General features: G+C 35.6%; 4 protein-coding genes across 7 annotated transcripts; 2 read left to right on the top strand and 2 right to left on the bottom strand.

Moving 5' to 3' along the window:
* The first annotated feature begins 1,025 nt into the window (after window positions 1–1,025).
* Window positions 1,026–4,051, top strand: LOC104736019 (uncharacterized). Of its 4 annotated transcripts, none has more exons than XM_010455931.3 (14): window positions 1,026–1,517; window positions 1,598–1,638; window positions 1,739–1,831; window positions 1,922–1,996; window positions 2,079–2,128; window positions 2,229–2,318; window positions 2,402–2,458; window positions 2,592–2,661; window positions 2,740–2,841; window positions 2,929–2,981; window positions 3,068–3,221; window positions 3,301–3,385; window positions 3,490–3,618; window positions 3,714–4,051. In XM_010455931.3, exons 1-14 carry the CDS (start codon window positions 1,205–1,207, stop codon window positions 3,896–3,898), a joined length of 1,497 nt encoding a protein of 498 aa, XP_010454233.2. In that variant the 5' UTR covers window positions 1,026–1,204; the 3' UTR covers window positions 3,899–4,051. The 4 variants fall into 4 exon arrangements, 1 of the variants encoding a protein (XP_010454233.2); XR_015578492.1 differs by having other exon boundaries at window positions 1,041–1,517; window positions 2,929–2,976; XR_015578493.1 differs by having other exon boundaries at window positions 1,041–1,517; window positions 2,744–2,841.
* On the bottom strand, window positions 3,923–18,196 carry LOC104736018 (elongation factor 1-beta 2). The gene is made up of 7 exons (XM_087482223.1): window positions 18,117–18,196; window positions 5,240–5,479; window positions 5,047–5,163; window positions 4,881–4,950; window positions 4,603–4,726; window positions 4,325–4,438; window positions 3,923–4,233 (listed from the first exon to the last, which is right to left on the bottom strand). The coding sequence occupies exons 2-7, from the start codon at window positions 5,323–5,325 to the stop codon at window positions 4,070–4,072; spliced, it is 675 nt and encodes a 224-aa protein (XP_087338349.1). The 5' UTR covers window positions 5,326–5,479; window positions 18,117–18,196; the 3' UTR covers window positions 3,923–4,069.
* Window positions 9,961–13,476, top strand: LOC104736020 (mechanosensitive ion channel protein 9-like). Its single transcript, XM_010455932.2, has 6 exons — window positions 9,961–10,087; window positions 10,545–12,008; window positions 12,087–12,210; window positions 12,369–12,662; window positions 12,768–12,970; window positions 13,081–13,476. Exons 2-6 carry the CDS (start codon window positions 10,633–10,635, stop codon window positions 13,319–13,321), a joined length of 2,238 nt encoding a protein of 745 aa, XP_010454234.2. The 5' UTR covers window positions 9,961–10,087; window positions 10,545–10,632; the 3' UTR covers window positions 13,322–13,476.
* Window positions 13,638–16,215, bottom strand: LOC104736021 (thermospermine synthase ACL5-like). The gene is made up of 9 exons (XM_010455933.3): window positions 15,666–16,215; window positions 15,515–15,581; window positions 15,281–15,375; window positions 14,937–15,039; window positions 14,753–14,841; window positions 14,503–14,659; window positions 14,323–14,398; window positions 14,047–14,242; window positions 13,638–13,938 (listed from the first exon to the last, which is right to left on the bottom strand). Exons 1-9 carry the CDS (start codon window positions 15,818–15,820, stop codon window positions 13,857–13,859), a joined length of 1,020 nt encoding a protein of 339 aa, XP_010454235.1. The 5' UTR covers window positions 15,821–16,215; the 3' UTR covers window positions 13,638–13,856.
* Window positions 18,197–22,489: the final 4,293 nt, after the last annotated feature.

The raw sequence follows: 22,489 nt of genomic DNA on the forward strand, positions 1-22,489 counted from the left end.
AAGTTATTACAGAAAAAAATCACTGGTACTGTAGTAATTAAATGAAAAAAAAAAATAACACAACTGTTTAAATGTGTCTAAAAAATAGCAAACAGTTATATTATATTGGCAATTTCATTTTATATTTATTTATTCACAAGTGTTGGCAGGTAGGAGTTATGATCATCGATTTATTCTTGCTAGTGTGTTGTCAAAGGAGTGGTTACAACAGAACAGACTGCATAAACAGGAACAGTTGGGTAATAAGCAGGGAAGTAATATGATCCTGGTTCCAACGAGATGGACTAAGCCGGTTTATGGGAAGCTTAAGTGTAATTTGAATGCCTCCTGAAAAAATGCTCATTGTTTTTCAGGTGGCGCTTGGATACTGAGAAACCATGTAGGCGACGTGTTATACCATTCTCGACATGCTTTCCCTCCGATGGTGAATCGCATTACAACAAAATTGTTCTGTATTCTTTGGTGCCTTGAACATCCCCAGATCCTACGTATTTTGTCTTGTGAGATATGGACAGACAATGGTGCGGTTTCAAAAGCTTTAGCGCAGCCGCTGGAGTGGCCTAAGTATAGATCTGTTCTCCACAGAATCTTCCACATGGTACGGCAAATGCAGGATGTTTCTTTTCACCTATCTGATCCAAAAGCTAATCGTGTGGCTCGTGAGATTGCTAACAATGTTACACATGATGGGCGCTTTAATTGTTACCTATCCTTAGGCGGTTCTGCTTGGCTTCAGGATCAGATTAGGAGGGACAGCCTCACTTAGTCAGGTTTCTAATTGGCTTATTAGAGCTTTAAAACCTTCTTATTCTTTTATTGTTCAAGTTTTAGCGAGACTACTTCGGTTTTGTTTTGTTTCTATATTTTTCCCATATTAATGCAATTCAGACGATCAAAAAAAAAAAAAATATTTTTTTAAAAAATAATTACTTATCATTGATGTAAAAATAATATTTTTCTCATGTGTAAAAATAATATTTTTCTAAAAGAGAAATTGAAAGCATAGATAAATTTATTTGGAAAAAATAAAATTCAAAAATAAGACAGCCACACATGTTTAATTGGAGGCTAATCTCTCTCTAGAGTCTGGTAAGTGGTAACAACGCTTTTGAACTGGAGTCGGACCGCAGGAAAGCCAGAAGACTGATCACAGTGTCTGATGATCTTCTGACTAGACACAGACCAAGCTAAAGTAAACTTAGAGATGTCTGTGTCTCTGAGTAACACTTGTCTTCGATTACCCACCACTGCTTTAGTTCCACCAAAACCCATAATTCACGATGGAGTTCTCCCTTTTCGTGTACCAAGCACTCATATCTCCTTATCCCGTTTTGGTTTCAAATCAAACCAAATCTTTAGAACTCAGACCCCAAGAATCTTCAAGTACTGTTTGCCTCAGAGAGTGTCCGATGAAGGCAGAGAAACACTAGTAACAACCGAAAAAGATGAAGAAAGGGTTGTTGAATCTCAGAGGCTCTTCTCTAATCTTAATCGATCAACGTTGAAGCGAGAATCCGGTACAGATATTGTATCTTTCTTGCATTTGACTTACCCAAAATGTTGATAGAAGTTTTGGCTAAGTTTTGAAAAATTTCAGGGAGTTTGTCTAGTGCTATTTTCTTGGTTGCTGGCACTACTGTAAGTCTTCTTTCTCATAACTCTCTCAAGATTTTTTGTTGGAACTATGGGAAGAATCCAGTTTGGTTTCTGGTAAATCTCTATCCATTTTCTTGATTAGGTAGGTGCAGGGATACTTGCAATTCCAGCCGTGACACAAGAATCAGGTTTCTTGGCCTCTGCAGTTGCCTGTATTTTCTGTTGGGCGTTCATGGTAATGATTGATGGCTCTTCTCTTCTTATCTCTTTTAACGTGTCTTGTGAGGAATGTATTGGTCATTAGAAACATATCGTTTGGCTTCAGGTTGTGACAGGTTTGCTAGTTGCTGAAGTAAATGTCAACACCATGAGTGAACTAGGCTCTGGAGGCGTATCTCTCGTATATCCCTGAAACCGATATACTTCCGCTGCCAACTAATTTCACTTAAGTTAAACTCAGCTTTGACTTGATATTTTGGCAGGTCTCAATGGCGAAGCGGACTCTTGGATCTGCTGGAGTTCAAGTTGTTTCGTAATCATCCTCTCATTCTCATTTCAAAACTTGCTTTACTTAGTTGCCTTCACTGTTCCTTTCATTTACACTTGAAAAACAAACCCTTTCTGTTCTGTAGTTGGTCCTACATTCTCATACATTACACCCTTCTCGTGGCCTACCTTGCTCGGTCTTCAGGCATCCTTACAAACTTCCTCGGCATTCCAATGTATGAAACTCCAATTGATCCTTATACTTACACTGAATTTTGAGTGCTATGCTGCTGTACTTATTCCCAAGAATGTTCTGTAGATGGGAGAGTGCAACTCTGTTCTCTATGGTTTTCGGAGGCCTTTGCTTCTTTGGAAGGTTAGCTCTCCATTTTAAAACAGTCAGTGATTCCACAATTTCAATCAAAAACTGTCTAAACCCCTTAGAGAACAAGAATGGACTAGTGGAAGACCTGAGAAGTAGTACTAAAACTTACTCCATGTGGTTGTAGCCAGCGGTTCATCGGTGCAGCTAATGGAGTTCTGGTATTTGGAGTAATTGCATCGTTTGCAGCACTCGTGGTAACACTTTTTCTTTAAAAGACTTTTCTTATGAGTTCATGAAAGGGAAAACCAAACCAAAGATGACCATTTTGTTAGGCAGTTGCGAGTGGAGACTTGCACTGGGAAGCTCTTCTCAAGGCTAACTTTGAGGCCGTTCCTATGAGTATACCCATTCTTGCCCTTTCATTTGTTTATCAGGTAGTTAACAGTTAATCTCATGATTCAACCTTTGAGTCTTGACTCTTAAGATGTATAAACTTGCTTAACTGATGGTTTTTCTTTCAGAATGTGGTGCCTGTCCTATGCACTGATCTTGAAGGAGACTTGCCGAAAGTAAGGTGACATCATACCCTGCAATGGTGATGGTAAAACTCACTCAGTCTGTATGAATTAACTAAGCCTTTTGAAATATTCTTATCTTCAGAACCGCGATTGTTCTTGGCACAGCCATACCACTTGGCTTGTTTCTTGTGTGGAATGCTGTAATTCTTGGATCGTTTCCAGCAGATATTGGGGTGGCTGCTGAGAAAATGGTTGATCCTCTTCAGCAATTGAGATCAAGCAGTGTCATTGTCGGTGTAAGTCTCGTTGCTCTTGCATATAAGATAAACTAACTACCACCAATCACTTCACATCAGTCTTGTTTTGATCACACAGCCTTTTGTGGAAGCATTCTCTCTTTTTGCAATCGCAACATCCTACATCGGATTTGCCTTAGGCCTCTCTGATTTCTTCTCTGATTGTGAGTACTGAGTATCATTGAACAACCAAACTTTATGCTTTTCATTAAATCTACTGCCACGGAAACTTAAACTGAATAATTTTTTCTTTTGTATAACTTTCAAGTATTGAAGCTCCCAAGTGGCCAGAACAAGCCTCTTCTTTACTTTCTCACACTGGTTCCACCGCTTGTCCTGTCACTACTAGACCCAGAGATTTTCTTCAAAGCCTTAGATTTTGCCGGGACATATGGAGGTACAAGTCTCTTCTTTAACAACTTGAATAAACAGAACACACATTTAACCAAACTAAGAAAAACTGACTATTGTGTTTCCCTTCTTGTTCTGTAGTTCTAGTTTTGTTTGGAATCATCCCAGGGGCAATGTCTTGGTCAGATAGGTACATAGTCTCATCAACAACAGGAACAAGATTGCCGCAACTTGTCCGAGGAGGAAAGCTCACCCTTTCTCTTGTGATGGGATCAGCAGGATACGTGATTCTTTCTGAAGTAATAGAGAATTTTCAAAGTACCTAAGTGCTTCTTAATAACAAGAATGCATAGGAATAAAAAAGCTTTTATAATTTAGTGTTATTGTAATATGAAAGAGGTCTTGCAACTAGAAAAGAAACATCTTCATAAAACCATACAAACGAAAACAAAACTTGGAAATCAAATATGTTTTGGTAAGGAGAGGGTTTAAAGTCTCTAGATCTTGTTGAATGCGACAATGTCACAACTCTGGATGTACTCATTGTTAGGCTCTGAGGTGAGGAAATCTTCAATGAGGTTGTCTGGGGAGACGAGGTCATCAACAATGGTGAGCATAATTGTGAGTTTCTTGATTCCGTAACCAACTGGCACCAGTTTTGCTGCAAAGAAAAAAAAAACTCAATTAGAAAACTGTCCAACAAAAAAAATGCAAAGTTAACTCTCTTTATAGATCAAAAGTCTAAAACGTACAAGCTCCCCATAAAAGACCGGGCATCTCAACAGCACGAACAGCCTCCTCCAGTTTCTTCATGTCAGTCTCATCATCCCATGGCTTAACATCCATGAGCACAGAGGACTTTCCACCTATATCAAAGTATTAGAAGCCAAATTAAAAATCAAGATGCAGTAACTCATTCACATGTTTTCCCTAATAAAAAACCAAGAGACAAGCTCGTATATCAATTCCAGCAGAAGAATAAGCCAAACTTAAGATTTCGAATCCTATCCAGTTCAATCTAGAGACTTACTCTCTTTAGGCTTCTTGGTATCCTTCTTAGCAGCCTCCCTCTCCTCTGCAGCTTTCTTTTCCTCTTCGGTCTCGTCACCAAAGAGATCAATGTCATCATCATCATCAGCTGCAGCTGCAGGTGCCTGTTGATTCATGGATAATAATAAATAAAACACACAAACACAGCTCGTGGATCTCTAACACAAGACTAGAAGTATCACCATACTACAATGGTTACTCATTCCTAAGGTCTAAAACTAAGATAATCAAGAATAAAGCATTCAAGTAAAAAAGTACCTCAGCCTCAACAGCTGGAGCAGCAGCAGCAGAGCCACCGATTTGAACTCCAACAGCCTTTCCTGGGAAGCTGCAACAAATCAAAAAACTCGTCATTACATTGGAAGATCAATATATAATACTCCAAATCTGACTAATTTAATTCCAAAAAAAAAAAAGGACGAACCTTTTGGCGAGGTGAGAAGCTACACACTCGTACCACTTGCTAGCATTAGGGAAAGCATCGCTGGGCTTCGCTGGAACGGCAGCGTAAACCTTAACATCATCCACAGACAATTGATCTCTGCGAAATCAAACTCTATTAGAATACAATCTAATAGTTAAGATATAGCAAAAATAGGAAAAGGGACAAGCTTTACCCGGAGATGTAGGTTTTTCCGGCGAGGTGCTCCTCAACGGATTTGACACCCTCCTCTGTGTGTAGATCTGAGAAAGTAACGGCCATTGTTGCTGCTTTTTAGGGGAGTTGAGGATGAAGAAAGATCGAAAGAGAGAGAGAGACGGATAGAGAGAGAGAGAAGCTGCTTTAAAAACCTAAAAGAGTTGAGTGTGTGTAGGTTGAGTCTCTAGAAACCCTAAATCCGATTAAGAAATATACACTGTTACGGGCTAAGCTGAAATCTATCTTTGGGCTTGTTTATGGGCTTTAATACGGGACAAGGAAAATATAAATTTCAAAGGCTAGGTTTGGAAAACAAGACGCATCGAATACGTTTATCGAGTATAAAATAATTTCCTTCTTCTTTTATGTGTTGATTGGTTCTCCCGCTACCTCCCGCAAACGCATCGTTTGCGGATGGTAGCGGTTGCTAGCGATTAGTACTAATCATACAAACCGCTTCCAATCGCTCCAAATTGCTTCCTAACTGTTTCAAACCACTGAATTCCAAAAGCTGTTTCCCGCAGGCGTTTGCGGTTGGAAGCGATTGCATTTAGAATTTTTTTTTTTAAACTTGAAACAATCAATAATAATAAAGTATTATATATATATATCTTTTACCTAACTAATTTATTCATTAAGGATGAGAGAAAATGAAGTACGGATACAATTGAAAATATTAAAAAATAAACAATTGGAAGAAAATAAGATTTCAATTAACAATAACCCGAAAAACTTGATATACATTTAATGGCACATCGCACATAAGTTCAAAATAATCTAAATAAATATAACATTTCATCATAAATTTAAGAAAATAAAATTATTTGTGAAAAATATAAAAACAAATCACGAGTGACTCTTCTCAACTCTCGTTTGATCATTACTACCGATGCAAATACTGCCCCAAGGAACTTATTGAGTGTGTGAGATTTAAGAAAGAAGATCTACGATCTAAAACATATGTTTTGTCATTTATTAAATTACTTGATTAAAGTCTTGTAAAAAGCCAAATGCATAAAGTAATAAGTATTTCAATATGAAATTTATTTGTTTTTTTAAATTATTATTTTAGTACTTTTTAATGAATTTTAATTATAAATTATGTTTAATAAATTTTTTGGTATTTTTAAACATTTATATAATTATATATTACATTTATTATGTTTTAACCGCTATTGCACCCGCTGGTCAACCAGTCGTAAACTCCCGCAAATGCACCCATTTTAAAAAGTTAAACCAGTCATTCAAAAGCTTAATAACGCTTGAAACCGCAACTATCCGCTTCCGCAATCTCCCGCAACCGCAACCGCAAACGCTGCGGTTGAACCAGTGAGGCCTTTAATAAGAAAACGGTTAGAAATATTCATTTTCATTTTAATCTCTCTTTTACCCAATTACAATATGTTAAATTAATTTAAAAAAAAATAAGTCTGAATTTTCTATTTTACGTTTAGAGTATAGTTTCGAAAGGGTATAATTTAGTATTTGGAATTTAGTTTTTTTAGGTTTGAGTTTTCTATTTTACATTTAGAGTATAGTTTTGGAAGGGTATGATTTAGTATTTATAGTTTAAAATTTGGAATTTAGTCATCTTATATATAGAAAATAAATTTTATTGAAAATGGACAACAAGAGAATATATTTTTGCAAAAGAATATAGAAAATTGGTATTTTTGCAAATGCTCATTAAAAGTATAAAACTAGTTATAAAAGAAACATATACAAAAATATAATTTTCTATACTTTTTTATTTAAAAAATTAGTGATAAATTTGAATTTTAAAAAGTAAGCTAAAATGCAGAAAATACTGTTCAACTGCATTCTACATAAGCAAAGATGGAGATTAATAATCTGGCTTTAAGGATGCCCACTGAGCTAAAAGCTAATAATAAAAATAATCAATCTTATCTTCCTAATTTTCTCAGGAAATTTAAGCCTAAAAAATAGCAAAGAAGGATCTCAAATCAATGGAATATTAATTCTAACAAGAGGGGTCACACTCAGATGTGTATTAGAAAATTTAGATCCAATCTATCAAAACGTTTGAATAATTTGATAAATAAATTAAATTCACTTTTGACTTGTGTCTTTAATTAAATGCCAGATAGTGTGATCATATTACCCCGATATAAGGAGCACTCTCACAACTCACAAGAAATATATTCAAGTCTTGTCATCTTTATACGAGAAAAACCTTTTCGTCATATACAAGAAAACTTTATTTTGTATACACGTTTCTATCTACTACACTTAACGACGAAAATGAAATGCATGAAATATTGTAGTGCTACGATCTACGAATTGAAGTTATTTAATTAGTAGCACTATCTAATTTTCGTCTTTATCTAGCTACTTAAAAATAATACGTTCAATCCTGAATAATTTCTTTTCTAATTTGCTCGATGCGAGTTATTTTAAATATCCTGCCGTGCACGTTAAAATCATGGTAAGAAATTTATTCAAGACTTGTCAGAAACGATATAAAATTTTGATTTTCATCGAAATACCAAATTCGTTGTTATCGAATATCGCTATTCAAAATTTCCATTGTTGATATTAACGGTAAAACCAAGGACTGTATAATATTCTTGCTGTCGCCTACTACTCGCCTTTGTTTTTCTACCTATTGTTAATGTACTATAATTACTATATGATTTTTGTTGGCAATTGAAGATTTGATAGTAGCCACGACCATTATTAACTAAGTAGTTTGTAGCAATTATGTGTTAACCTTCTCCTTTTATTGCTCACTAAACTGTGTTGTCTTCTACGTTCCATGTTCTTTTTTTAAGTTTGTAGAGCACATGCAAATCATTTCAGCTAAACTAAATGACTTTGAAATTTCAATAGACTTTTTTTTGTTGTTTTTGAAGAATAATGTATTCTATACTACTACTTAAAAGAAACGAAAAATATATGTCAACAGCGTGTAAATCGTTAAAACTAAAAAATTGGAGTAGAAACAACGAGCAAACTTTTGACGTCGAGCAAGCTTTTGAGGACGAACAACTTCAAACTCGTCAACCGGCTTAGGTTCTAGAGGTGGAGGAGGATATAGGAGACCTAACTGCCTATGAGCTTCTTTCAGAGTCTCTCGCAGATCAAGGTTGAAGGCATCTCGAGAAAAATCTATTAAAGGGACTAAGAAAGCTATAAAACCATAATTAAGGGAATTTTTTATATTTTTTGTACAAAATTTGAAAAATATGAAGATCATCAATTAATGTTGACCGAATCAATGATAACACTAATAATAATTAGAACATGTATAAATTCGAGAAAACATAATTTTTCTTTTCCAAAGACAAAAAGTAATTATTTTTGTAAACTAATAATAATTTTAATCGTTGAATTCTTTTATATTACAATGAGATGAATCTAAAAATATGTGTTAAGAAAGTTGTTTTCAATAGGAAAAATGATTGTCATCTATGTCAAGTATAGGCCAATACATCACCATATATACAAACAATATAAATATTTTATTAACTACACGAACTATTGTCATTACAGACAAACATGCATAAACAAACATGAGTTATGTATACAACACCATAATCATCTAATTCTGATACTTTCTTTGCCTGAATCCGGTGTTGACCAGAATTAACCAGCATTGACCAAATTTTTTTTTCATAAACAATAAATATTAACAAAATAATTACATAAACCAAAAAGATTATATAATAAAAGTTTACTACAAAATAGTATAACAAATATACATTTTTCTTTTGTAAATTCAAAAATTAGTTTTTAATTTTATATCATTTCATTTTTATACCATATCATTTGTATACCACATTATATTTATTATATACAAAAGCGAAATGTATATTTGATATAGACTATATTATATTTATTATATACAAAAAGAAAATGTATATTTGTTATAATATTTTGTAGTAAAATTTTATTATATACAAAATTTTCCTTTTTTATAGAACAAATATAATATGGTATATAACAAATGATGAGACATATAATATTTTCTTAAAATATTTTGGCTTAAAAATGTTCATAGACTGTTTATAATTGAGTCTAATTTGTTATATTTTTTTTGTCAAATTATATTGCACCTTGCTATATATTTGAACTTTGATTTACCATTATTTGTTATATAAAAATATTTAATAGCATGCTACATAATAAAATATAATATGGTATACAAATGATATGGTATAAAATTAAACCAATTTTTGAATGTATAAAAGAAAAATGTATATTTGTTTATTATTTTGTAGTAAAAATTTATCATATAATCTTTTAGTAAAGTTATGTAATTTTTTTAACCTTTGCTGTTTATAAAAAATTTTTGGTCAATATTGATCAACACCGTTCTGCACTGGATTCTATCAACCAAATCATCAGAATTAGATAGTTATGATATTATAGATAGTTATGGTATTATATACGTAACTCATATTTGTTTATGTTTGTTCTTTATATAGTGACAATAGTTCGTATACCTAACAAAATATTTATATTATATTATCTATATGTGTGGTTATGGGTTGACAATCATTTTTCTTTTTTAATAAGGCTTTGTGTATTCAAATCTTTAACGTTATAAACTTTGTCATTGGGAAGCATAAAACTTTACTTTTATGGGAATCCCGTCCGCTCTGAGATCCACGTGATTGTTTATATTTTAATTATGGCCAATTTGTTTTCTGTCTGCATTACTCTCGAACTAGTATTATTATTATTACTTTTCCTATTTAACTTATTTGTTTGGTTTATAAAATGCACTAGGGGTTCACACTTTGGGCAGCAGGACTGAAGGAAGTTTCAAGATCAATCCTTCCTTGGCGCTTTCAGTGTCCTTGTACAATTCTTCTGCTCTTCTCCCTTTCTCGTATCTTTCTTTTGTTACTTTAAAGCTTCTAATTAAAAATGTGTGTGCCTCGTATTATTATTTTTGTCCACCGAGGTCCATACCTGCTCTGCTTTTCTAGCAGTGCTGCACTGTTGGTTTCCTTTTTCTTTGAAAGTTTTGTTTAAGGACAAAGATGAGGTTTTTCTAAAGTGTTCCTGAGTATTGTTTTGAGTAGTTAGATACTAACTTACTTAAAGAACAATTGGTCTTTCTTGCAGATCTCTTTTCTAGCCTTTTAGAATTTGGCTTAGGTTTTAAATGTTAGCTATTAGATATGGTCAACTTAAAAAAAAAATAAACAACGGTGTCAAGCATTTGTTAAATCAATCTTTAGTGTATTTATTTGTGTAAGAGTTTGTGACTGATCTAATCTTTAATTAGTACATTTCTACTCTCGTCTTCTTAGGATTTGGTCCAACTTCTGGGCTCTTTTGGGAGCCATTGGAGTCAAACAGCTGCATTAGCAAATTTATTGGTTGGAAGGTGACTTAAGGATGGCAGAGAAGAGAGTCAGTAACGGAGAAGAAGTTGTTATTAATGTTTCAGATAAAGAAGAGTCAAAAGGCTCAGCAGCATCTCCTTCTTTCAATCCATTGCCTTCACCGGAAGCAGATGCGGGGACTGAGAAATCCAAACCAATGCCGATAAGCATTCCACCTCCTGATATCTATAAGTTTGGTGGTAGCGTTCATAAGCCGCCTAAAACCCCAAGTCCCAACACTGGAGGTCTAGTTCGGAGGAAGTCTATTTCGAGGTCAGTTTACTCCAAGTCAAAGTCAAGGTTTGGGGAACAACAGTCTTTTCGATACGATCACACTAGAGAGGAAAATGGTGGATCCCTTAGGGAACAGTTTGGTGCTGCTTCATCATTCGCAAGGAGTTCTTTTGACAGGGCTTCCCCTAATAACAAATCTAATAGGAGCATTGCGTCAGCAGCAGCACTTAGTAGAGTTGATGAGGATGAAACGGACGAGAATGAGGAAATCTACAAAAAGGTTAAGCTACACCGACGAAAGCGTAGCCGGATGACACCTCTTGCTCTGCTTGAGTTGGTACTGTTTTTTGCCATTTTGGCCACTTTGGTTGTGAGTTTAACAGTTGATAAGGTGAACAAGCATACCATTTGGGGTTTGGAACTTTGGAAATGGTGCGTGCTTGTGATGGTGACACTCAGCGGCCTTTTCTTGACGAATTGGTTCATGCATATTGCGGTGTTCCTCATAGAAAAGAACTATCTACTCAAGAAAAAAGTGTTGTACTTTGTGCACGGTTTGAAGAAGAATGTTCAAGTCTTCATTTGGTTTGGCTTGATTCTGATTGCTTGGGTATTTCTGTTCGATGAAGATGATAAACACTCACGTAAGACCAAGAAGTTTCTCGACTTTATCACTGCGACTATAGTCACTCTTCTCGTCGGGTCAGTCCTTTTCTTGGTGAAGACGTTTGCCTTGAAAGTTCTTGCTTCAAAGTTCAACGTCAGAAACTTCTTTGAGAGGATTCAAGAGTCTGTCTTTCACCAATACGTTCTCCAGACTCTCTCGGGACCTCCGCTTATAGAAGAGGCCGAGAACGTTGGTCGCGTGCCAAGCACGGGACACCTTAGCTTCACGAGCACCAAGAATGGAAAAGTGAAAGACAAGAAAGTGATCGATATGGGAAAAGTTCACAGGATGAAACAAGAGAAGGTCTCTGCCTGGACAATGCGTGTTTTGATAGAAGCCGTGGGAACTTCAGGTATCTCAACCATATCTAGCACTATAGATGAGGTCAACGATCAGAAAGAGAAAACTGATAAAGAGATAACAAATGAGATGGAGGCTGTGGCTGCTGCTTATGACATCTTCAACAATGTTGCTAAGCCTAACCAAAAGTGAGTCGTCATAACACAATACTCTGCTTTTTTTACCCTGTTTCATCATAATCATTTGATTGCTTCTGGATTTTTCAGTTGCATAGAAGAAGACGACCTATTGAGGTTCATGATTAAGGAAGAGGTTGACCTTGTACTCCCATTAATAGATGGTGCTGCTGACACCGGACAAATCACACGCAAGGCTTTTACAGAATGGGTGGTAACATTCCTCAAACACCCTTAGTTTTTTGTTGTTCTTATATATGCTACGTTTTTTAAGAGTTTATTCGATTTTTAACCCTAAAACATAACACATTCATTATGCATATTTGGAGAAGTTGTTAAAAAGTTTTAAACTAGGTTTGGTACGTTTGACAGGTCGGTGTATACCTAAATAGGAAAACAATAGGACATTCACTGAACGACACAAAAACAGCGGTTAAGCAGTTGGACAAACTTATATCTGGAATCCTGACCGTTGTTACATTGATCGTTTGGTTGGTACTTCTGGATATAGCATCGACCAAGATTTTGTTGTTGCTCTCCTCACAATTCCTGGGTCTTGCTTTCATGATCGGAAGCACTTGCAAGAATATCTTTGAATCCTTTGTGTTCGTCTTCGTGATGCACCCTTATGACGTCGGTGACCGTTGCGTTGTCGACGGTGTTATGGTAACTAACTTTCCAAGCTTGTGTTTTTTTTTTCTCACTATATATTACTACTAAGTTACAATTAATATCTAAATAATTGAGTTTATATGTTTTCTTGCGTTAAAGTTGTTGGTTGAAGAAATAGATCTTTTCACGACCGTGTTCCTCAAGATTGACAACGAGAAAGTGTTCTATCCAAACTCGGTTTTAATATCGAAACCAATAAGCAACTATTACAGAAGTCCGGATATGGGAGATTATGTCGACTTCGGCATCGCATTCTCAACACCGGCCGAGAAAATCGCCACTCTCAAGGAAAAAATCAAAGAGTAAGTATTATTATGCATCAATATGGTTCTTTTTTTTTTAAAGTTTGTCACAAGTTAGTTAAGTTTCTCCATATAAATCACTTACTAAATTTGTGTGTCTATTTGGTCAGATACTTGGTGGCAAACCCACAACATTGGTATCCAGAACCCCTGGTGATGGTGAGGTCGATTGAGAATGTAAACAAGCTGGTATTGAATATACTGGTCCAGCACACCATAAATTTCCAAGTATACGTAGAGAAGAGTTTGAGAAGAACCGCGCTGATCATCGCAATCAAGCGGATTCTCGAGGATCTTGAGATCGACTACACTCTCCTTCCTCAAGATGTTCGTCTCACTGGTCAAAACTGATCAGTTCCTCCTTTTTTTTTGCAGCATTTAGTACTATAATGTAGTAGTTTTACTTCATTTTCGGTTTAATTGAACTCGATTTGCTTTCGGCTTAGTTGAATTTGATTTGCTTTCGGTTTAATTTTCCGGAAAGACTTATAATACTTATATCTCTATCTCTTCTTCTTGAACCAAAACATTTAAACTATTTATGCCAGATTTTTAGTCTATTAAAATTCTAATAACGGTCAGAAAATACCATCATTGGACTTTTAGATTTAATGTGAAGAAGTTACTAATCAATATAGTTTTGTTAACCAAACTAAACCGGAATAACTTGAGGGAAGATATAGTTTTCTTAACCAAACTAAACCGGAATAACTTGAGGGAACAAGAAGAAAACGAAAGAAGCTCAAGCGATATAAAAAAAAAAAAGAAAACCGAACCAAAGTAAGACAACGCCCGGTTATGCGCGGAGAAAAGAAACGGGGCTTTTTTTGTTTTTGTTTTTGTGACATGGAGTTTGGTATGAATCTGAAATTGGACCGGTTCTTGATCAAATATGCCGGTACGCCACACCATGACCATGAATGAACCTAGCGTTCTCTTCACTATAGACTTCTGTCTCCTTCTCCAACCTGTCCAATATATTTAGTATCAACTTTTGTAAATAAATCGATTAATTAATTCTTGTGTTTAGAATAAAAAACCAGAGATATATAAAAAAGAAAATGAATGGGAATTACGCTAGAGATATGGTTTTGTTGAGAGTAGCAGCAGAGATGAACGAAGGAGCGTTTAAATACATCAACTCTCCTTCAACTCTCTCTTCGATTCTTCGGTCCATTTCATTAACATCAACGTCAAACTCTTTGTCTGATGCCATCACCCATCCCCACGTGTCCGCAAATGATGGCACATGTGCTGTGTAAGCCTTCACGTCTGTTTTCATTTCAATCATCAAAAAATAGACCAAATAATGTCTCTACAAGAAACACACAAAAGAGGCATCACTGGCTTACACTTGAAGACTTGCTTCATGGTGTTGTAGATTGATGTAAAGACCTCCTTGTGAGTGAATATTCCTGCTGGTCCAGCCTATATTTTTTATACATAAAAAAACAGAATTATATATTTTAGTATCTTTCTCGTAAGTTAAAATATTTTAATTATAAAATACACAAAGAGGAAGAAATTAAGACCTGGGTGACAAAAATGCCGTTAGGGGTAAGCTTGGGTTTGAGGATGTTTTGGTAGAAGGATTTGGTGTAGAGCTGATAACAAGGTCCACCTTCCACTGGATCAGCTAAATCTCCCACTATGATATCAAACTTCTCTTCTCTTTTCTCCAATTCAGCCCTTTTCACATCCATATTTTATATTTTATTAGAGAATTAATTTTAAAGTCATACTATTAACTCTTGTGTTTTATTTTTGTTTTAGTTTCCTTACTTTGCATCTTTGATCACAAGTTCAAGCTTCTTGTTACAAAAAGCTTCGCTGTTAACGGTCAGAAATCTTCTGCAAAAATCAACAACTTCCTAGAAAAAGAATAATAAAAAAAACATATGTTTGTTAAGATCATGCATGAGGGAACGTATATTTCTGTTAGTAAAATTGGAGATCAGAGTCAAACCTGATCAATGTCACACATGACAACTTTCTCGATCGTATTGTGTTTTAGTATTTCTCTTGCAGCAGAACCTTCACCTCCTCCCATTATAAACACAGTCTTGGGGCTATTTCAAAGAGCAATGTGGTTAAGTACATCATAACTAACTAAAATTCCATTTACAGTTCAAAAACCATGTTTATATGAACTGTTTATGTATAGTAACTAGAATTTCTTGTATGCTAGTTTAGGTGCATTGTGAAAAGTACTTTTTTTTTGTGAAATTACTAATTAGTTGAATACTTGAAATCTTTTATACATACATACACAATTAATTTGCAAGTGAAGGAAGACAATTAAGTACATACTTGGGATGGAAGAGGAGGGCCGGGTGAATCAAACATTCATGGTAGATAAACTCATCTCTCTCTGCACTTTGCATTTTGCCGTCGATCACAAGCACCTGTTTTAACTTCATACTAATTAGTCTCCATTTTATATATATCACTACTCTAAATTTTTAGTGATTCATCAAAAAACTATACAAATGAACATATATATGGAACTTGAAAAAAAATATTCAATATTTGACGAAAATGTACCTTTCCGAAACGTTTGGTGTCCAATAAAGCAATATCTTGGTACTCACTAGTTCCTTGATGGAGAACACTGTCAAGAAAATATAAAATAATAAATGATAAAAATATAGCAAAATTAAAATTAAGGGAAAGCGAAGTTGCGACAGAAACGAACCTGTTGAGGGCAAAAGACCACTTGAGATCATCATCGATGGTTTCTTCATACCAATGGCAGTCCTGCTGGTTGGAGTGAAGGGTTTGAATGGGTGATGTGTCTTTGTGAATCACCGGGAACCCATTACCGAACATGATCTCTACGGCTTCACCCATATCCAAGTTGAGAGAAAGAGAGAGAAAGGGTGCGTGAGAGAGAGATAGGGAAAAGGAGTGCTAATGCTTGGTGATGGGATATAATTCTATGGAGACAACCTTTGCGTTTTTATAGAATCTTGTTGGTGTGTAGGATTGTAATATCGTGCGTTATCCACAAGTGAGGGGGAAAATGAAAAAATGTTAGCATGAGTAATGATTACGAAAGATAAAACTCTAAAATCTTCTGCCAGATTTCTGTCGCATGCTTATATTTTTGCATTTTAACGTTTTCAACACTTCCTCATCGTGACATCATAATTATTAGAGAGATTTATATCGTACTAATATATACTCCCTCTGTCTCATAAAAATTGATGTTTTCAGATATTTTTTTGTCCCACAAAGATTGATATTTTGTAAACTTCAAAAAGTAATTATTGAAAATATTTAAAATTTTGAATTGTTATTAGTTTAAAATTAAATAGTATTTCTTTAGTCAAAGAAAAAAATATATTTAAACTCAGTAATCATTGTTTTCTTAAACTGTGTAAAAGCTTCTAAACATCAATCTTTTAGAGACAGAGGGAGGGAGTATTACTTTTTTTGATTCATGATTTACATTACTTCAATTCATGTATTTTGCTTTCCTCTATCTCGATCAAGGGCGGATCCACCTTAACCAAGGGTGGTGCATGTGCACCATATGAAACTATAAATTGTTTAATTTATGTATGAATTCTTAAAGTTAAAGTGGCATAATGGTATGAATGCACCATATTAAAAATAAGGTTATGGGTTCGACGCCCTCTATGTTCCAATTTATAGTTTTTTGCACTTGGTGACAAATTTGGCTAGATCCGCCACTGATCTAGATGATTTCACTTTGGTGTAATTCGTTGTTAGATATGGTATACTTTTGCGTCCTATACAGTATGGGGTAGTAATTAAACTTAATTATGAACATTCTAAATTTTAAGACAGAGGACGTATTTTTTAAAATTGAAAAACTGAACCGAATAAAAAAAATCCAAGGAGTTGAATTAAGATTTCATGATACATAAATTGGTTCTACTAGTTTATTTTTCTTCCGGTTTAAAATTTACCAGAGATGCTTCCGCACCACGGTTGGAAGGGTCGGTTTTGGTTTTAGTTGAAGACATTACTTTCTACTGTCTTTAATTGACATCACTTTATTTTCCCCTCGAACTCTAACATCACACTTTTAAGTTCAATCATGTTTTAAAAGCTATGGCTTTCTCCTACCCAAAAGCCAAAATCTCAGTCCTTGTAACCTTTTTTCCTTTGTTAACCAACCTTTCAACATATCAATTAGTCCCCTTAATATGTTGTTAACAAAGAAAGCTAAATCTCAAAAGATATATGCTAAACACGCTACAATATTACAAATCCCATATGATCATCGGTGCATGCACAAAGTGCTCCCTTACTATTAAAACAAGAGAAAATTAAAAGAAGAAGAATCATCTATGTAACCAAAAGATAAAACCAGTTACAATGTAATTAGGCTTACATAGACCCATCACAACGTACGTAGAGGAGGGAGCGCAGCAAACACGATACCAAGTGGACTCTGGAGATTAGGTGTGCAAATGTAAATGAAATACACATCACTGCAAAACATCATGAATCAACACGCGCAGAATTATGGTGGGATCCACTACTTACATATGTACACTTGTCAGCTCCCCTCTCCAAGATCATATATAATTTGACATTACAAATTTTTATTTTATTTTTGACTAAATTTATTTTTTTATTATTATTTTCTATAGTTTTTGAATCAAAACTCAAACTCATCATCTAAAACCATAAAACAATTCGTAGTCAATAGAAGACTTGGGTGTAGTGATTCCGATGTTAATGTATGTAAATTTTTACACAAGAGTGTATACAAGATTATAAAAATATTGGAAGAAAACAGAAGAAATTAGAGTGGAACCCACGATCTGTGGTATGGGATATGCACTCTTAATTAAGCGTGGAGTTAATCCACTCAAAAGAGAATGATATCTTTGTTGGAGACTCCACTCCCTTTTCTGCTTACTTCTCTTTTGCCTCTAACTTAAAAGATATATCTTTTCTCGAGTTTTAAGTCATTTGGCTGAGCAAAAACGTGCCTTCTCATCATCATAACCATCACCATCCCCATCCCCATCATCATAAATATCATTATGAACACGATCCTCATGTATTTTTGCGCATAAATTAAAAGATCTTGAAATGAAGCCAAACATGCACATGAAACATCCTTTTGTATCATATCTCTCGTTCTGTTTGTAAACGTTTTATCTACATACTGCGTGACTATTTTGAAGAATTAGGACTATCAGAGTCTCAGAAGATTAACCAGAAAAAAAAAAAAAAAAAAAAAAACACGACGCAGTATATTGGTCAAAAACCAACGATAAACATTACAGCACCAAACGCTTTGAGGAATGGTGATTGACCAAAAAAAACAAAAAAAGTAGCGATATTAGTGGGTTTGTAATATTTCGTCTGTGTCTTGGCAGACAAAACACACGCCACATGCACACCTCACGAAGGAAATATGCGTACCATACTATATGGTTGTAGGTTGTGATGGAACGCTTCATGCACACCTCACGAAGAAATGGAACTTAATTACGTTTTTTCATTTTTCTTTTTTAAATTATATCTTACATAATTTTATATAGATTAGTGATCCTAAGTGTTAACACCATACCCTTTTAAAATATTTAACCTTAAATGAATGCTCAAACTACATTAAATTTGAAAGCATCCGCCTATCATTTAACCTTTTCCCAAGCATTTTTATTTTAGTGTGGGAGGGTCTTTGGAAGATACATATCTATCCTCAAAAGTTATTAGATGCATAACAAAGGATGGTGGCGCATGGTGGAAAAACAAAATCAGTGGCCCAGATGAATGAGCTAATAGGTGAACCATAAAGGACAACCACTTTTATTCGTGTCTTCAAAAGTGGCCTGCCTAATGAATAGCTTGCCGTCGAGTTGTCTTCCACAGGTTATCTAGATTATACACATATAACTTTATAGTAATTGTTCAAGTTAAATAAAACATATAATTGCTGATGATATTTGTGTATTTTTATCCAGCTTGGTTAAAAGATCAAGAAGGATTATGTGGAAGCTGACTTTAGAATGATGTCAAATTATTTATTTAATGAAAGCGTGACTAACTTTCCTCCAACATCTACGTGGTTAAAGTGCTTCCACTTATGACTTACCCGACCACACTCAACCTATGCATTGCATGTATCAATATAGATATATGTGTGCAGAAAGTTGTGGGCACAATCAAATCATATGTAGAAAAAACTTATTATTGTTATCATAAAATATCTCACATAGATTATTTATCATACAAAATAACTACACCCTAAAATCTCCTTGGCATTTTGAAATTTGTTAGTAAAATGTTCATATAAGTCATTTAATTAAATAAAACTAAGTAAATGAGCAAAAATGTGCATTTTAGAGTGTCGTATTCCGGAAATCAATAGTCATTTCAAGATAGAACCAAAACACGTTATTTTGAAATTTTGATGAATGCATAATGTCGATGAGAAGAAAACCGTATGAATAAGCTTTACTTACGAAACGTACAACTATATGCATATGAAGAAATAAAAGTAGAAAGCGAAAAAGGCGATGGCGAACTCCTGGTTCCCTAACTCTCTCGTCTCCCCTCTCAACCCTCCGGCTACGGCTGGTCTTCTGTTTCCTCGTAAACAAAAAAACTTTCACAGAACTCAAATTACTACTGTTCCTTGTCATGTAGAAGTTACTTCTCCTTCTACACTTCCTCCCCAACCCCTTCCTGAGGTTGTCTCTACGACTCAGCTCTTGACTTCTTACTTGGTCTCCTCATCAAAATTATCTTTGAATCCCAGATCTGGTTCTCTTCCTTCTGGATCTGAAAATGCTACAGTAGCTACAGTAGCTACAAAAAACTTGAATCCTTCTTCTACTACTGTTCTTTCTCCTTCTTCTCAATCTTTTCATGGCATACTTGGGACTACTCCCTCTCAGTTACCTGTTTCCTCCAACTCTCCTACTCAAAATGCTAAACCAAGTTATGTTGTCATCTCTAAAACTTCTCCCCCTCTCCCCTCCCATTATCCTCCCACTTCTCTAAATGTCCCGTTACCTCCTAAAACTGCTACTGATCCAATTTCATATGCCTCAAAAGTAAAACCATCTGTAGATAAATCCTTGAAAAGGTTATCCCCTGTCTCTTACTCTCCATCAGGGGTCCCAAGAGTTGAAATTCCTGATGAAGTTTTCCAGAAAGGAGCCGAACTTCATAAAGACTTTATCATCTGCAAATTCTTTGGTCGGATACCGCCCTACCACCTTACTCAGAGTGTCCTAAACTACATGTGGGGTAAAGGTAAACACCTGGAAATCCATCTCTCCCCAGCAGGAAACTCTGTTCTTGTTAGACTGCCAAATAATTACATTAGACAGAAAGTTCTAGAAAAGAGAATATGGTATGTGGAGACTACTATGTTTCATGTGTCCCAGTGGTCTACCTCTTTCGACGAATCTTCTCCTTCTCTACAGTGCATCCCACTCTGGGCCCACCTAAAAAATGTTCCTTTTGACCTCATCCACCAACAAGGACTTAGTCACATTGTTGGACTCATTGGTGAACCAAAAGAAACAGATGACTGGACCATTAATCTTACCAGTATAAGTACTGCTCATGTAAAGGTGGAGGTTGATTCCACTAAGCCGCTGCCCCCAGTTCTTGAAGTTCTAAGGACAGATGGATCACTCTTCACTGTGAAGGTTGAATACCCTTGGGTGCCTCCGATTTGCTCCCACTGTAAGGAAGTGGGTCATATTCTAAGGAACTGTTTGCTAGCTCCACCTCCTGCAGCGCCTTCTCCACCTACTGCACCCACAAACTCTTCTGGTGCGCAGGTTGTCCCTCATACATGTTATCTCTGTAAAGAAGTTGGTCATTTTATGAGAAATTGTCCAACAGCGGCTAACTGTTGGACCCCTGTTACTGCTAAAGCAAAGAGAAACCATGTTCCTAATAGTAATCATGTCAAGCACACTGCTCCAGCCGCTCAAACTGATCATGTTGCTCAAACTGTTTCTGAAACTCATGTGACTACTAATTTACCTTTTGAGTTAACTCCTGCGTCACATATTAAGTCAACTCATGTTGCTCCAGTACCTACCACTAAGCCAGCTTCTGTGTCACCTATTGAGACATCCCAAATAGAGGAGCCTACCACTGAGCCAGCTCCTGTGTCATCTACTGAGACATCTCAATTAGAGGAGCATATGGTTATTGATGCTACTCCATATAAAGAAACTAATCAGTCGGTTATTACCTCTGAGTCTTCAATTGCTGTTGACTCTCCTATGGATGTTCAGGTGGATTGTGTTTTGGCTCTGAAAGCAGAGTTTGTGTCTCGTCCTATTGTGGTCTCAGAAAATTCGCTTGCCTTACCTTTAACCAATAAATATGATGGCCTGAAAACAACCCCCACTTCGTTTAACCCTTTTATCCCCTCTGAGCCACCATACACCAACACTAACCCACCAAAGTCCCTCTCACCTACCAAAATTCCTCCTTGTAGACCTGAAAATCCAGATCCAAACTCCTACTCAGTAATAACCTCTCAACCCCTGTTTATACCTTCACCCATTAATTCTAATGTTTCTTCTTCTACTCTTGGTCAGAGTCCTCTTTTTACCCAGAAAGAGGCTCAATCCAAACCCCAATGAGTCCCCATATATCTTTTTGGAATGTCTGCGGTCTAAATGACCCGGATAAGCATCGACCTTTTGTACAATGGCTCTATACTAATCAGCCAGTTGTGGGTGCTATTTTGGAAACACACATAAAAGAACCAAATTTGAATCAAGTTATGCAAAAAGTTTGCCCTGGCTGGCAGTTTACCTCCAACCATGATACTGATGACGATGGAAGGATCATAGTTATCTGGAAACCTTCAACTACTGTCCAAGTGCTTCACCAGTCTAGGCAATCAATCACCTGCAAAATTCAGATTCAAAAGGAAACAAGCTTTATTTTCACTGCTGTCTATGCTTCAAACATCAGAGAAGAGATAACTCATTTGTGGGATGACCTCCAAGAAATTCAGACAACTCTTTTCCTTGAAAATCAAAACTGGATAATTGGTGGTGACTTTAACCAGATCATCCATCATGAAGAGCATTCTTCAACCCATGTCAACCACCTCACCAGAGATATGATGGAAATAAAAGATCACTTACTATCTCTGGGCATCTTTGACCTTAGATTTCAAGGTTGTAACCATACTTGGACAAATAACAGACCAGAAGAGCCTATCACAAAGAAGTTGGATAGAGTGTTAGTCAATGATAATTGGATCAGTAGCTTTCCAAACAGCGTAGCCTCCTTCTTACCTCAAGAATTCTCTGATCATACTCCTTGCATTATTGATCTTTCCTGTCCTCTCCCAGTTGTTGGCACAAAACCCTTCAAATTCTTTAACTTCCTTTCCAACCACCCTCTTTTTCTATCCCACGTTGAGGCTGCATGGATTGATAGTGGAGACAGAGTTTTAGATCTTTCATTACTAGGGTTTAAGCTGAAAATTATAAAGAGAGTACTAAAAACACTAAATAAAGAGAGTTTTTCAGATATTCAAAGGCG

Source organism: Camelina sativa, chromosome 13 (genome assembly GCF_030686135.1).
Source record: "Camelina sativa cultivar CO46 ecotype springtype chromosome 13, ASM3068613v1".
NCBI classification, from domain to species: domain Eukaryota; kingdom Viridiplantae; phylum Streptophyta; class Magnoliopsida; order Brassicales; family Brassicaceae; genus Camelina; species Camelina sativa.